This window comes from Leopardus geoffroyi, chromosome B4, assembly GCF_018350155.1.
Source record: "Leopardus geoffroyi isolate Oge1 chromosome B4, O.geoffroyi_Oge1_pat1.0, whole genome shotgun sequence".
Classification (NCBI taxonomy): Eukaryota; Metazoa; Chordata; class Mammalia; order Carnivora; family Felidae; genus Leopardus; species Leopardus geoffroyi.
The window spans coordinates 104,548,151-104,563,223 of record NC_059341.1 but is presented as its reverse complement, the minus strand read 5'-3'; the positions used below and the strand labels follow the sequence as shown (position 1 = coordinate 104,563,223).

The window sequence follows — 15,073 nt, the reverse complement described above, 5'->3', positions numbered from 1 at the left end:
TTTCATCCCTCCCACATATGTTAGGAGGTAGAGTGCTGGAGAACTTTCTTAATGTGTTCTCATTAGAATTAACCTATACACACTATTTCAGAAAAGCTCCTAGTTCCTTTGTAACTTGGCCAGGCAGGTGGGTAGATATTTAAAGGCATCACTTTGTCCAAAATATTCCCGGTCTTCATCTAACTCTAAGCATCGGAGATCACTTGCAATAGTAATGCTATTTTCACATAAATTCTCTAAGACATGGGATTGGTCACAAATTATGGACCCTTTCAATTCAGCTTTTCTACTGCTGTAGGTTACTTAGTGTCCTTTAAAGCAAGTCATGAATGGCATGTATCACTTTGCAGCAGAAAGTCTGAGTCATGTAGTTGAACTTGGGCATACACACGTGGATTGTGAGAGATAGACTTGAAGTTTCAGTGCTGTTGAGATGCTATCATAGCTAGTGGTCCAGGAGTACTCAAATCTTCACTTCACCTTTCCTTCTCAGGGAGTTAGCAACCAAGAAAGCTAGATGAAAGGACCAAAACGAAGGAGAAAACAAATTACCACTTTGTTAATTGTATGGGAAGTACCCAAATCCTCTCTAGCGCAGTTCTGTCTGGTCTAGACACAACTTGTCTATATATATCCAAATATATAGATTGGATAATGAAGCTTGGGCTCAGACACCTAAATAACAGCCCCCCCCCCCCCCCCCCCCCACCAAACTTTCCTCCACTCTGAATCTGAGATGTCTAGTTAGGCCTAAGAAAGTAGAATAGAAAACAACAGGACCATTTACATCTACCCTAAGCAGGCAACTCCTGCCTGATTTCTTGTGACATAGATATAGTAAGGGATGAAGGTATGTCTCATGACTGCTAACTTTTTAGAAATACTATCAGTACCTCTAGTAAAATCATGGCCCAATACAGTTCCTGGTTGCTGACCAATTGCATGAGCAAGTAGGCCTTCCTTCCCAGGGGGTATTGGGACAATAAGTAAAACTGGGATGCAGAGACTAACAAGTGGGAGGGAGGGCCAGAAGGTTTTAGTCCCAAAATGTCATATTTTTTTCGATCTTCAAATTCAGTGCTTTGTTTGTTTGTTTGTTTCTGTTTTTAGTTATAGGTAATGCCATCCCATTGATGACTTAGTTGTCAGATGTATTTTGTCAGGATACAAGTGAAGTAGGAGGCTGTACAGTAAGGCTGATTTGATTCTTGAAAACAATATAGTTGCACTGGAGAGTGTCAACTGAGATTTTTTCTTGAGTGCTAAAAGGAAATGCTGCCTTGTCAAAGGCACTTACTATATACTGCATCGGCATGGTTGAAAAAAATAGTTGGGGCGCCTGGGTGGCGCAGTCGGTTAAGCGTCCGACTTCAGCCAGGTCACGATCTCGCGATCCGTGAGTTCGAGCCCCGCGTCAGGCTCTGGGCTGATGGCTCAGAGCCTGGAGCCTGTTTCCGATTCTGTGTCTCCCTCTCTCTCTGCCCCTCCCCCATTCATGCTCTGTCTCTCTCTGTCCCAAAAATAAATAAACGTTGAAAAAAAAAAATTAAAAAAAAAAAATAGTAATGAAGTAATGAAGCATACTGCCTAAAAAAGGTCTTTTGTGTCCTTTGTGACTAAAAACTGCAGAGTCCATTTAACTTCCCCTTCCTGCTTTGAGAACATAAAGAGTACTTTGCATGGCATAGTTGTCACTGAACCAAGGAGGAATGCTTCTTCAAGTCGATGGCCCATTTCTGGAAGCAATATCAGTTGCCATATTGATTTCACCAGTAATACCATCAAATGTCTGCCTTAATGACTGAACTGTTTTTTGCAAATCATTTCAACCTAATAGAGATGTATTGTCCTTTGCTTCTTTATACCTGTCAATATTTTTCTTGTCCAGTGGGTGGCATATTTTCACTAAAGTTGATGGCCATACAGAAATGTAGAAAAAGACATTTCTCTGGAAATTTTATCCTTCTTGGACTTTCACAGGATTGGTTTGAGGCTTGATGGTCTAATTATAGCAGACATGACTTGTAACCAGTAAGGGTCATTTTTTTTTTTTTTTTTGCAAACAAAATGGTTGGTTCTAGACATTGTCTCATACCTTAAATCCCTTAGTTTATAGGACTTCCAACACTACAATTTTAAACAAAATGTTTCTGCAGCTACAAAAGCATATGGAAACTATAGATGATAGATACATGGATAGCTATAGTTCTAAGTACACAGCATTTATTTATGGTATTTATTTATGTATTTATTTATTGCCATTTTTCCAAAATGGAAGACAAATTCAAGGCAAAAATTAAATACTTTTTGGATTATTTCTTCCATTATTAATAGATGAACCAATTTTCAGTTGATTTGGAATTATTTCTACAAAACCTCCTAAAATAAGCAGATTATGTTTTCAGCAACTTAAGCTTTACTTCTCTTTCATTCCAGCCATATGAAGGATAGTGTACACATTCATATCAGGGCACTTATTTTTGCATGGATGAAACCCACTCCACTACACGCAGTTAAATTTAGAGCCACAAATTCATTATAGATACCTCTTCCCCTGCCTAAACTCTGCCTTCAGAAAACCTGCCATGTTTTTTTATTATATTATGATAAATATATTGTGGCTTAATATTGTAAATGTTGTCCACCCAGCCAGGTGGCCTATAATAATAAAAGGGTACGGAAGGAATCGATTTTACTTTTAATTTATGAGAATATTTAAATATTTTAAAATCAGATACCACATCAAATAAATTTCCTTTATTCCACTTTTATCTGAGTTTCCAAATCTGAAAAATTAAGAAAACCATTAAAAATTGTAAATACAGATACAAATATCAGTGTTTTTTAAAAAATTTTGATTTATTTATCTTGAGACAGAAAGAGCACGTGTCCACGTATGAGTGGGAGAGGGGCAGAGAGAGGGAAAGAGAGAGGATCCCAAGCAGGCTCCATGCTGTCAGCGCAGAGCGAGACACAGGGTTCGAACCCACGAATCCTGAGATCATGACCTGAGCTGAAATCAAGTCAGATGCTTCACTGATTGAGCCACCCAGGAGCCCCTACAAAGTCTTAATACTTATATTGGTTTTTTTCCTACTTTAAAAATATACATTCTTGCTTGTTTTTTCAGCAAAAACTATACATTCAACAAGCCTTAATGAACACTATAATGTGGTAGGATTTGGACCATATAATTTTCCCGTTGGACTTTGTTCCTCATTAATTTGCTCTAATAATTCTGATCATTTGTCTTTCTACTTGAAGTACCTTGGTCTAATGTTAGACATTTTGATTTTTCATAGTTACTGAAAGGTTTATTTCTTTTTTGCAGTCACTGATATAGAGGGGTGTATCCTAATTGTAATTCTATTGACATTTTAGTAGCCAGCCTGTTCACAATGATGCACTACAAAATCTCTGGAGTATCTTGTACTTGAAAGAAATGTTACCCTCCATTAAAGTATATGTTGCTTTCCACGTTTATAAACTTTAAGGAATGGGAGCTAATGTCATCTTTTTATTATATTAAACACATCTTAAATATAGGTAGGTCTTTGTGTTTCAAAGCCCTTATTTTTAATTTCCAAAATCCTGATGAAGTTTGAGAATATTTTCATCTAAAACTATTTTTTTTAAAGTTGGGTTTATGGGAGTATAATTTTCATAGAGTATTGGTATTTCCTGTTATCAGTGTACAATTCTGAGACTTTAATTATGACATGCAATCATGTGATCATCACCATTATCAAGGTATAGGAGTTCCAGCACCCCCCAAAAGTTCTTTATGCCTAGTAGTCAACTCATCCCCACTCCTAGCTTCTGGCAACCTTTGATCTATTTTCTGTTCCTATTATTTTGCTTTTTCCAGAGTGTCATATAAATTAAATAATCATGGAGTCTGACTTCTTTCACTTAAGCAATACTCATTTGAGATTCATCCGCATTGTTGCATGTATGAGTAGTTTATTCCTTTTTATTGCCAAGCAGTATTCCATTGTACAGGTGTGCTTCCATTTAATTATTCATTCACAGTTGAAGGCTATTTGAATTGTTTCCAGTTTGTGGTGAATATGAATAGAACTACTGTAAGTATTTGCATACCAGTTTTGTATGAATATGCATTTTTATTTATCTTGTATAAATAGCTAGAAATATGTAAGGGAATCGTAAGGTAAGTGTAGGTTTAACTATATAGAAAACTGTTCATCTTGTTTTCTCAGGTGGCTGTGCTATTTTGCATTCTTACCAGCAATGTACAAGAGTTCTAGTTGTTCAACATTCTTGCCCATACAAGGTGTTCATTTTTTTAAAAATCTAGACATGTTAATAAAAGTGTAGATGTACCTAATTATGGCCTTATTTTTAATTTTCTTCGGGACTCGTGATATTGAGTATCTTTGATGATGAGTATCTTTTCACATTTGCCACCCATAGATCTTCCTTGCTGACATGCCTATTCAAGGAGTTTATCCAATTTTTAATTAGGTTGTTTTCTTACTATTGACTTTTGAAAATTCTTTATATATTTTGGATATGAGACCTTTATCAGATATGTGTTTTACAAACATTTTTGCCTAATCAAGTTGTTTTTTCATTTTCTTAGTTTTCCTGAGAGTTAGTTTCTACTTTTTTAAACTATGTTTTAGTCAGATTCTCAGTTTCCAAACCCTGACATTAACAAATTTTCACTAATTTCTAGTGAACAAATTATACAACTCTTCGAATTGGAGGGCGCTCAAAGAAAACAAACTCTAAAGATAGCACAGTTCCGTATAACATTCACTTAAATAATACAGCAATCAGGAGTTCTTTGGGCTGAAACTAGCAGAAAATGCAACTTCATTGGCTTAAACAAATATTTTTCTTCATTACAAGTTGAGAGATAAAGGCAGCTGCTTACAGTGTTTGAGGAGCTCCACATAATCAGAGCTGATATAGACACTTTTTCTTGGCCTTTCTCTTGCAGTCGTAGGTTGCTACTACAGCTGACCATCTTCACACTCAGAACAAAAAGTAGGGAAGGGAAAAAGGATAGCGCTTGTACCAAGAGGACAACACTTTCCCAGAAGCCTCTCACCTACTTCCAATTAAATTCTTATTGGAGAGAACTAGGTCATATGGCGAGGCAGTGCTAGGAGGAGGAGGCTGAAAATGGGGGCCGGGCAAGGTGAGCCTACCTAGTATCTGCCTCACACAGCCATTTTAAAATAACACGAAATACAGGGGTGCCTGGGTGGCTCAGTCGGTCGGGCGTCCGGCTTCAGCTCGGGTCATGATCTCACAGTCCATGAGTTCGAGCCCCGCATCAGGCTCTGTGCTGACAGCTCAGAACCTGGAGCCTGCTTTGGATTCTGTGTCTGTCTCTCTCTCTGCCCCTCCCCTACTCACACCCGGTCTCTCTCTGTCTCAAAAATAAATAAAAACATTAAAAAAATTTTTTTTTAAATAACACGAAATACAAAAGGCAGTAAAAGTGTAAGAGCAGAAGACAGAGCAATCAAAATCTAATTTTGAACTCAAGGAGTTTCCACACTTGCTGACCAAGCAGCTAAATTCTAAAGATGTAGCTTCCATTGCATTTTAGGCATGCATGTAATAGTAATAATAGAAACATAGTAGCTATTATCATAAGAATTTAATAAGAATAATAGGTTATGGTTTATAAAGCCACATACTTTATCTTCTTTGACTGCCTCTCGAAGATAGGGCTTTACATAATGGAAAACTAAGATGCATAGATAGTAGGTCACTTAAAGTCACATACAAAAGGGAACTAGGATGAGAAACTCATAATACAGATTTATCATCCCATACCTACCTCTCTGTACCAATCAGGGTTTTCAAAATCAAAAAGAATAATTCAATGTAAAGTTTATATTTTGATATTATCTACATAACCTGTGTGTAAATGAAATCTCAGAAGCAAAAATCCTATTGCATTAGAATTTTAGCTGTTCAGCTTAATTTATCTAAATGGGAATTCTGTTGTACAGTTGGTAAATAAGTTGAAGTAAAAGTGTAACTTTTACTTTATTTGTATTTGTTATTCTCTCAGTGATAAAATTTCCATCTAGAAAAAAGTAGTCTATTTGCTTTCTTAATATAAAGAAAAGTAAAATTTATATTATTTATTTAAAAATTTTTGGAGCGCTTGGGTGGCTTAGTCGGTTGAGCATGCAGCATTTGGTTTCGGCTCAGGTCATGATCTCGCAGTTTGTAGGGTCCGAGCCCTGCATCAGGCTCTGTGCTGGCAGTGTGGAGACTGCATGGGATTCCCTCTCTCTCTCTCTCTCTCTCTCTCTTTCTGCCCCTCCCCCACTTGCACTGTCTCTGTCTCTCTCAAAAAAATAAACTTAAAAAAAAATTAAAGCCCTTCTATAGTGAAGATGTATGTCAATTCAAAGTTTTAGAAGATGCCTTTAATTTTTTTCTTTCATATTTTGGTCCAGGTGCTTGACACACTGACTAGAGTAACTCCTAAACGAATGTTAGCAGAATGAATGAACAAACGAACTTTCTGAATCAAGTGACTGCAACCCCATTGCCTTAATTGAATCGACCTATATTTGTAAATTTTCGATAGCTTGGAATAAGTTCCAAATATTCAAAATGCTATTGAATCTGTGAGATTTATTTGAAGTCAGTAAATTACTGATACTAAAATGTAAGCTCAAACTGTGTACAAGAGTTTCTGTAAATTATTCAACTTTCACTAGGAATTAACCTATCTTACCAATGGAATGTGCTTAAAATGCTGCTGTAGCTGACATTGCCCAGAAATTTGGAGACCCAAGTGATTCTGGAAACTATAAGCCCCACTGTCCTGTGTTGAAGCTCACACAACCAATTTCTCTTCCTTTTAAGAATTCTCTGAGGGCATCTGGTAAAATACTTTAGCTTTCTATAACAGTTTCCTTCAAAATTTTACAAATACCTGTACACTTGTCCTTGAAAAGTAAGATAGGTAGGGATACATTTTGTCCCTAGAAAATGATGAGCTAAGAAACTTTAACAAGACAATATAACCAATGGAAATAGAATTAATGTCTCCAAGTTCTGACTTGACTCTCTAACTAGACCATGTCAGCCAGTGTTTAAAAACCGACTGATCAGAATCTGTTGTGCTTTACAGAAGAAAACACTAAAAATAATATTTGACTTCTTTCTTTGAATCATAGTATATTATAATCATAAAAGATTATTAAAAATGCTATTTCACTTTCATTGGGAGTGATGAATTTGTTGGTTTCTGACTCGTATTGTACATTTGCAGCCACCACATGTATAATGATAAGCGTCATGTTGAACCTAGATACCTTTATTCAAAATATAAATAAATACTTGTGACATCTCCAAGTTTTTGTTTCCTCAGTGCAGCCAAAATGGTAGTAGTCCGATGCTGTCTTAATAAGAAAGCCTGATGTGGTTGAAAGAGGAAAGACGTTGGAGGCAATTAGATATGAATCTCTGTACCAGATCTGCCACTACCTGTGTGGTCATAGGCATGTTACCATCTCTGTGACTGCTTCCTTGTGTGTAGAGGGCCTCAATCATAAGTTGTGAGCATTGACTGAGCTCTTAGATATAAAATGCTTAGCATTATGCTTGGCCTACAGTAAGTCCTCATTAAATGCACACCAGACTTGTGGTTACTTACTTCAAGACGTATTCGTTGAATAAGACCCTTTAATTTATTTACAAGATCCTTTACTCACTGCTACGCAAGGGTCTTTTTATGGCCTACTAATTATTATGTATAAGAAGAAATGATACAGCATGATTTCTTAGTTCAGGGTTTCTCGATCTCAAGACTATTGGCATGTTGACATAGTTCTTTGTTACAGGGGGCTACTCTGAGCATTGTAGGATATTTAGCAGCCTCTTGGTCTTCTAATACTACATACCTGTAGCATCCTCCTGCTTTTCATTTGTGACAACCCAAAACGTCCCAAACATTGCCAAATAAATTGGTGCAGAAACGCCCCCAGGCAAGAACTACAGTCTTCCATCAATTCTCTGTAAAATGTATTCATGGACGGCTAGTCTTAGGAGATTCTTCCCCAAAGATCCCAGTGTCAAATAAGTTGGGAAACAATGAATATTAATAATAATAATAATAGTAATAATAATAGCTATTTTTTATAAACTTACTATATGCTGCAAACTGTTCTAATCTTATTTAATCCTCCTAACAGACATAGAAGTTAGTTACAACTCTAAGGCATATTTTTCAAATTAGAACATTGCACATGGTCAAGTAACTGACCGAGATCATACACTTAATATGTGGCAACTGCAGAACTTGGGCGTTATCTGTACATCGTACTGCCTCTTGCATACTCCACTTTTTAATTCACAGTTCAAATTAGAATGTTAAAGATAATTATTCTTAAATTTTTATTTCTTTATTTTAGGAACTTACAAAATTAGTTTTTGCTGTTATCAGTTGATGACAATCTCCTAACTGTTTGCAAATGATTGTCTACATAAACATACTTTGATGCACGTACATATATCATTTTCCCTGGAAAAGATAATCAAAATGACCCTAGACAAATTCATATGGTCCAAAATCAAGGAGGGAGAAATTTCTCTGCTTGGAGGAGGCAGGGAACAATGAACAGAGAAAATGAAATTTGAATTGGGTCTTTTATCATCATGTTAAACTGGGTTAAAGAAGATTCTGCCAAATGAAAGCACATTCCAAACAGAGCAAACAGCATATCCAAAGGCCTAGGCAACTGGGAAGGCATTACATATTTGGGGAATAGTGAGGATGGAGGAAAGGAAGTTGGGGAATAAAACTAGAGAAAAGGCTGCGTTCTGCATTATTATTGCTGGTTTGACTCGTGTGGGCATTGGACTTTGCAACCTTTACTCTAAGGGCAGTAGACAGCCAAAAGCTCGGTAGTGACACGATCAGGTAGGTACTTGACAATGATAACTAAAGTCAATAGTGTTTGGTGGTGGAAAACCCAATTAAGACACTAATGCAGAGCTTTGAACAAGATATAATGAGTAAAGACAGAATGAAGGGCCAGATTTGAAAGAGTTTCTTAACAAGAAAAGCAGAGTAAGGAAAATCTTCCTCCCAAATGGGCTGTAAGATCAAGTAAGTGGAATTTATTTGTAGAAGGGATATTTCTGCAAAATAAAGTGATGTACTTTCAAGGAAATAACATGGAAACATGTTAAGCAGCTATTCTGGTAACCTAGAAAATTTGCATTAACAAGTCCCAGGCTCCACAAATGCTTTCCTGGAAAACTCTTCCTTTTTCATTCCGATTTCTCACTAAAATTGTATACTCCAGTTATTTAGTGAAGTTTCAGCCTACCTGGTAGATTCTAAATAGTGCCCCTACTTTTCTAGTCTAGACCACTTTGTCTTTTTCCCAAACATGCTACTTGGGAAAGGTGAGTCAGCATTGATGGAGATTCAACCAAATGTATTTGAAAAATGATGAGCCAGCCAAGAAATGTTGGAAAGAGATTGGTCAGAGATACTCAGAGAATGGTTGTGGAATGGATGTATTAATCACATTCTGAATTCACTTTAATAACTTTGGACTTAAGTGTGGAAAATATGATTAATAGAAAGGAAAAAAATCTTTGATTGCAACTTTCTATTTCATCTTTTACAAAATAGTTAATGGGCCAATCGCAAAAAATATCCCAGCGAAATCTCAAATGGACTTTTACCTCTGCACATTATGCAGTTGATTTTTATGACTATTATTTAAATCTTTAAAATGGGCATATAGTCTAACATACTTAACCTTGTTATTTTTTTCTATCTTCTCAAACTATCCTTTAAGAGTCATTCTGTATATGTAATTTATTTATAATGAAGCAATTTATTTTGCCACCGATATACAGATTTTATAATCCCATCCCTGACAATTTAGAAGGAAAACATTTTTTCTACTAACAATTTTTGTAGTTGTGCCTAAAATCATAAATAATAATAATAATACCTGCTGTTTAAGGAGTGCTTATTAGGTGCCAGGTGCCTCGAAAGTATTATTTCAAATGAAACCCATATGAAATAAATATTCTTTACCCATTTTTCAGAAGGGCAAAAAGAGAGTCAACATGGTGAAGTGGTTCAGCCAGGAGCTCATAGTCCCTCAATTATACTGCAAGGCTGAAACTTAGGTCCGTTAGTCAACAAAACCTATGTGCTTTCTACAATATCATTTTGGGTCCAGATTTTACCTGTATTTTTTTTTATTTCATTTAAACGTTAACATGAACCAGAGCTGATAGGTTGCTCTGTGTTACTAGTGTTAAAATCTCTTATTTTACTTGTTCCTGCCCCTGGATATCATTTTATTTCTGTATTTATGAATTATGAATATGTGTCACAAAAGGTAACATACATTCCGATAGGCAAGGAAAAGATATTGTTACGCAGCTTTATATATAAAATTTTTATCAGATATTTGAGAGAAGGCACTGTATGTAGGGGTAAAAATTTTTACTGACAAAGTAGCTTTTATAAAATCAAGTATCCGAGTTTTTATACCTGATGAACACGGATAACCAAATAATAAGTGCTTGCCTTCTCTGCTGCAGCCCTCACCCACCAAATAGGAGAGATTTTTTTTTTTTTTTTGGTCCAAATCATCAGGATAATTGATTCAGACTTATTTCAGTTTGTACCAGAGAATTTCTGTTTTACAAATGAAAATTTGTCATCCTATCTGCAGTGAAAGAATTGATGCTCTTAATGTTCTTACACATTCTTTTTTTTTTTTATGTGAACATTTTAGGTGTATCAATATATGCATGAAACGATAACTGTTAATGGCTGTCCTGAATTCCGTGCCAGGGCCACAGCAAAGGTAAGACTTGAGTAACTTTAAAAATACATTTGACCCCAGTGATCTAGTAATTGATTGTGCGCGTGTGTGTTTCAGGTATTCTCGTGTGTACACTGTAAGAGAATTTAGACATCAGTGGCAGCCCAGAGTCTAGAACCAGTACTGCTTCCCAGGTAAAAATCCTAATGGAAAATTGAACGTTTCTGCTGCTTCTGTAGCTTAAGAAAGGAGAATGATTTCATTAAACTCACTAACTGTCCATTTGGCACAAGCAAATCTACTGGTTCATTGTATGAAATAATACATGGTTTTCTGACACGTTCCTTTGATCCAAAAGAACCTGTTCCCCTTTCAGTGCATGAAGATTTACTTGCACAAGTCGAAAGCTTTGACTTGAGTTAGACATGAGGAGAACTCACCTGAGACCCACTGACATAGGATCCTTCCAAGTATACAGCTGAGCAGTGGGTAGCTTGCTGAAAGAATGTGACACTGACCTAAAGGGAAAGCCTGTCACCGTTTGTGAGAGTGACCACGTGTGCTCTTTAAAAACTCAAATCCAGACATTGCAGAGAAATCTAATGGAAATCTTACACGAATGGTAAGCTTATAGCAATAGGATAGTGAAATTATCTGGAAAATAGACCATTAGGAAACAGTAGTTGTAAACTAAAATTACTGATGTAGTTCTTATTTTACAAACAGAAGTGCTGTAATCGATGCACAACAGCTTGCTTTTTAAAAGCTCTTATCCTTCTAATAATGTGTAAGAAATAAGAACTGGTGAAAATAATCAGAATTTTCCATTTAATTCTTTTGTGTTATAGCACCTCTTGTTTGGTTTCTCTCCTGATTTCTTAGTTTTCATTCTGTAACTGAACACTGTAGATTTGTAAGGTTTTTCTTAACCCAGGCAAAAGGAGGGTATTATTATCGTTACATCATGCTTTGCTTGTACTGAAGTGGAACACACACAGAAAAATGATCCCTACATGGTTTAATTAAGGGGACAGTGAATTATGTAGTGTTTTGCCATTCTCATTTCTTATTCATGTAGAACAGCAGGATAGCAGCATAATGTTGCAATAGCACAATATTTTCTGGTTGTTTCTGGGCTGTCTGCATTGCATCCATGTCAGCCATTAAAATCTATGCATGACGACGAGGTTTGCATGAGCAAATGCATGTAGCTGAAAACAAGCCATTATTTCCATATCATTCACTAAACTTCACTAAATGCAGACAGTAGCATAATGCTCAATTGATGTGATAATGCTGTGTGTGGAAAAGAATGTACAGTTGTTGGCAATCAATATTTTCACAGTGTGGAGTAAATCACTTTACAGTAGGCATCTAATCAACTGTGGTTAAGTCAGGTTAATGGAAATGGAAAATAAGAAGCAGGCAGAGGATCTTTTCTTGATAGAAACTACTTAAATGCTGTTATTTTATTTCCATGAGGGGTGGGAACTAATGGTAAGTTGTGTTTCCAGCTTATTTTTAAAAATTCATGTATGAATTTTAAAATAAAATGACGTCCACATTAAATGATATTTTGTACATCTAGGTTTAAAACCATGAGCTGCTCATTTTGCCCACGTTGCCGTAGGAGTTGAAATATTAATGTAAAATGTAGGGGGAAACATCTGTAGCAGACAAGAGGACCTCTCATAACAACACAGAGTACTGATGTGAAATAATAATAATCCGTTTGAATCTATTTCCTATTTTAGCTTTTATTTGCTTTTAGGTATCCTCAATCAAAAAACAAAAAACAAAAGCCAAAACAAAATGTGCCAAGCCGGTGTTCTGGCAATAGCAAGATTATATATGTATTCCCCAGAGTATACACGTATAAGTGCTTCTAAGCACATTGAATAAACGTTCGTGTACATGCACCGGGGTAGACTGGGTGTCCTACAGAGAAGTGGATTACATCATCTCTGCCCTTCAGGTGCTCATAGTCAACACGTATACATAACAGTTATGGCATGTGTACCGTATAAAGGTAATATGAGGACGCAACCTATTTTGGAGTCCAAGAAAAGGAGGAATTGCATCTAACTAAGGTAACTGGGGAAGATTTTTATGATGAAGGGAAATTTGTATCATAATGGATAAGCTCTAGAAAGCCGGGAATAGCTAGGCAGGGCTTTACCAAACAAAGGAGTCATAGATGACGTTTAAATGAAGCGAATCTTCCCACCACCCCGCCCCCACAGCCCCATCTTGTTCTTTCTTTCACAGGAGAATGCTATAAAAATAAGAGGAGTTGCCTGATCCTACGCACTGCAAAGCATACGATTAGCCTTATTTCCCTCGTTGTATTACCAAATGACCATCTTTTCTTTCAGGCAACAGTTGCAGCTTTTGCAGCTAGTGAAGGCCATTCCCACCCTCGGGTAGTCGAACTGCCAAAGACTGATGAAGGCCTTGGTTTTAACGTGATGGGAGGAAAGGAGCAAAATTCCCCCATTTATATCTCCCGCATCATTCCTGGAGGGGTGGCCGAAAGACACGGAGGCCTCAAAAGGGGAGACCAGCTGCTATCAGTGAACGGAGTGGTATGTTCATAAAATAACCGGAGGTTTTCTCCCCTAAGCACATTTTTTGCCCCCTGCTGTTTCTAAAGTCAATGTTGAAATCCTAGAACAAATCATCATTTTGTGTCCAAACAGCTTCCTCAGCATTGATGGACATTAACCCTACAAAAGCAATAATTTTATAGTTTTTATGTCTCATTTCATCTGTTCGGGTGTGATAAGTGTGAACTAGTTGGAAAACTATCCCAAGAAATTATCCCAACTAGTAGAGTTTTCCCGCATATGATACTCAAGTTGAATTAATGCTTAGAAGAGCATAATAATAACTCCAAGGTTCTTTCTATTCAAATTACTATAAACAATTACACGCATTTTAAAAATAACGACAAAACTCCTCATCCTGTGTTTTTTAATTAAAGAGGAAGGATATTTTTAATATACATAATAATAACGCACATGGAAAAAGAATGTGCAGATAATTCCTTAATGTACAGCTATAGTATGATAAAAACATAATAACCTCTTCCCCAAAATGTTTGATTATGTTATCTATTCATCATATATATTTTGACTTTGACATGAAGTTAAGGTAGATTAAATGTGTAACATTTTAAAGTAGAAGTAGGAACATACTTTTTTGTTCATAACCTCATATTCTTTGGATGCCATTACCTCCACATGTAAGAAAGACCTGCTAAAGAAATAACTTTATCTGAAAAGAACAATTTTCTCCCCATAACTTCTACGCATACTAAGAATAATCTAAAAGCATAAATTTCAGAAGTTTAAATAAGAACATATTAATGTTTATGTTTGTATTAACCTAAGATCTTTTCCCTAAGGACTTAAGATTTTAATAAATAAACTAGATCTGGGTTATTTGTGACCTTGTTGATTTCTGCTCAGAACACAATATCCAAAATAAACAGCTTTTAGAATGTGATATTGGTAACTATGGGGTAAATTGTTGTGTATTTATATCTTTTATTTTATTATTATTTTTTATTTTTAGCATGACTAGCAGTTTTGTAGAACCCAAAACTACTCATTTAACTCTGCTGACCCCTGATATACATCAAAATCATTAATCCATGAATATTCTATATCACTTCAGAATTCCAATTCTAAAACTACCATTTCATTCACTTTTTTGTATGTAACCATGTTTTGAGATGAGCTTTCTTATTGACCTTTAGGTAATTATGACTTTTTCAAAGCATGTTCCAGCTGATAATTTCAGAGTCCAACTTTCCAGTAGACGGTTCTGGAGCTAGGTCATGCAATTATTTCACAAAGTAATCTGTGCCTCGGTGTATGAATTTATTACAATTGATCTAAATATATTGGGTACATCAAAAAAAGTATAGATTTTTTAAAAATGAAAAGTACAAAAAAGAACCAAAAACACAGTCAGAGAAATTGTGATTATGTGAAGCAACAATAGATATAAGTGAATTCAATGTAATAGGTGGTTGACTTTTAACTGTCTTTAAAGGAGCTAAAGAGCCTGTGTTTATTAACCCGTGTATAGGCACGGCTATCGGCATTTCATAATCTCTCATCCATTCCTTGCAATGAACATGTGGCTTTATCTGCAGGGGGTATTGGAGAGTGGAATCAGACTCACCAGTCTCTATCAGTCAGTGTTCATGTGATTATAAATTAGTATCCCCTATACTTGAATTTCCTAGTCTGAATAAGGGGAGT

The 15,073-nt window shown here is 36.0% G+C and overlaps 1 protein-coding gene across 1 annotated transcript in view; it reads left to right on the top strand.

Annotated features, from left to right (window-relative positions):
- The window catches only part of LIN7A (lin-7 homolog A, crumbs cell polarity complex component), a 126,699-nt gene that overhangs the window by 73,802 nt on the left and 37,824 nt on the right, over positions 1-15,073 (top strand). Inside the window, exons 3-4 of the mRNA XM_045462592.1 lie at positions 10,773-10,844; positions 13,178-13,387. Of these exons, the coding sequence (XP_045318548.1) occupies positions 10,773-10,844; positions 13,178-13,387 (282 nt within the window). The remainder of the gene's footprint in view (positions 1-10,772; positions 10,845-13,177; positions 13,388-15,073) is intronic.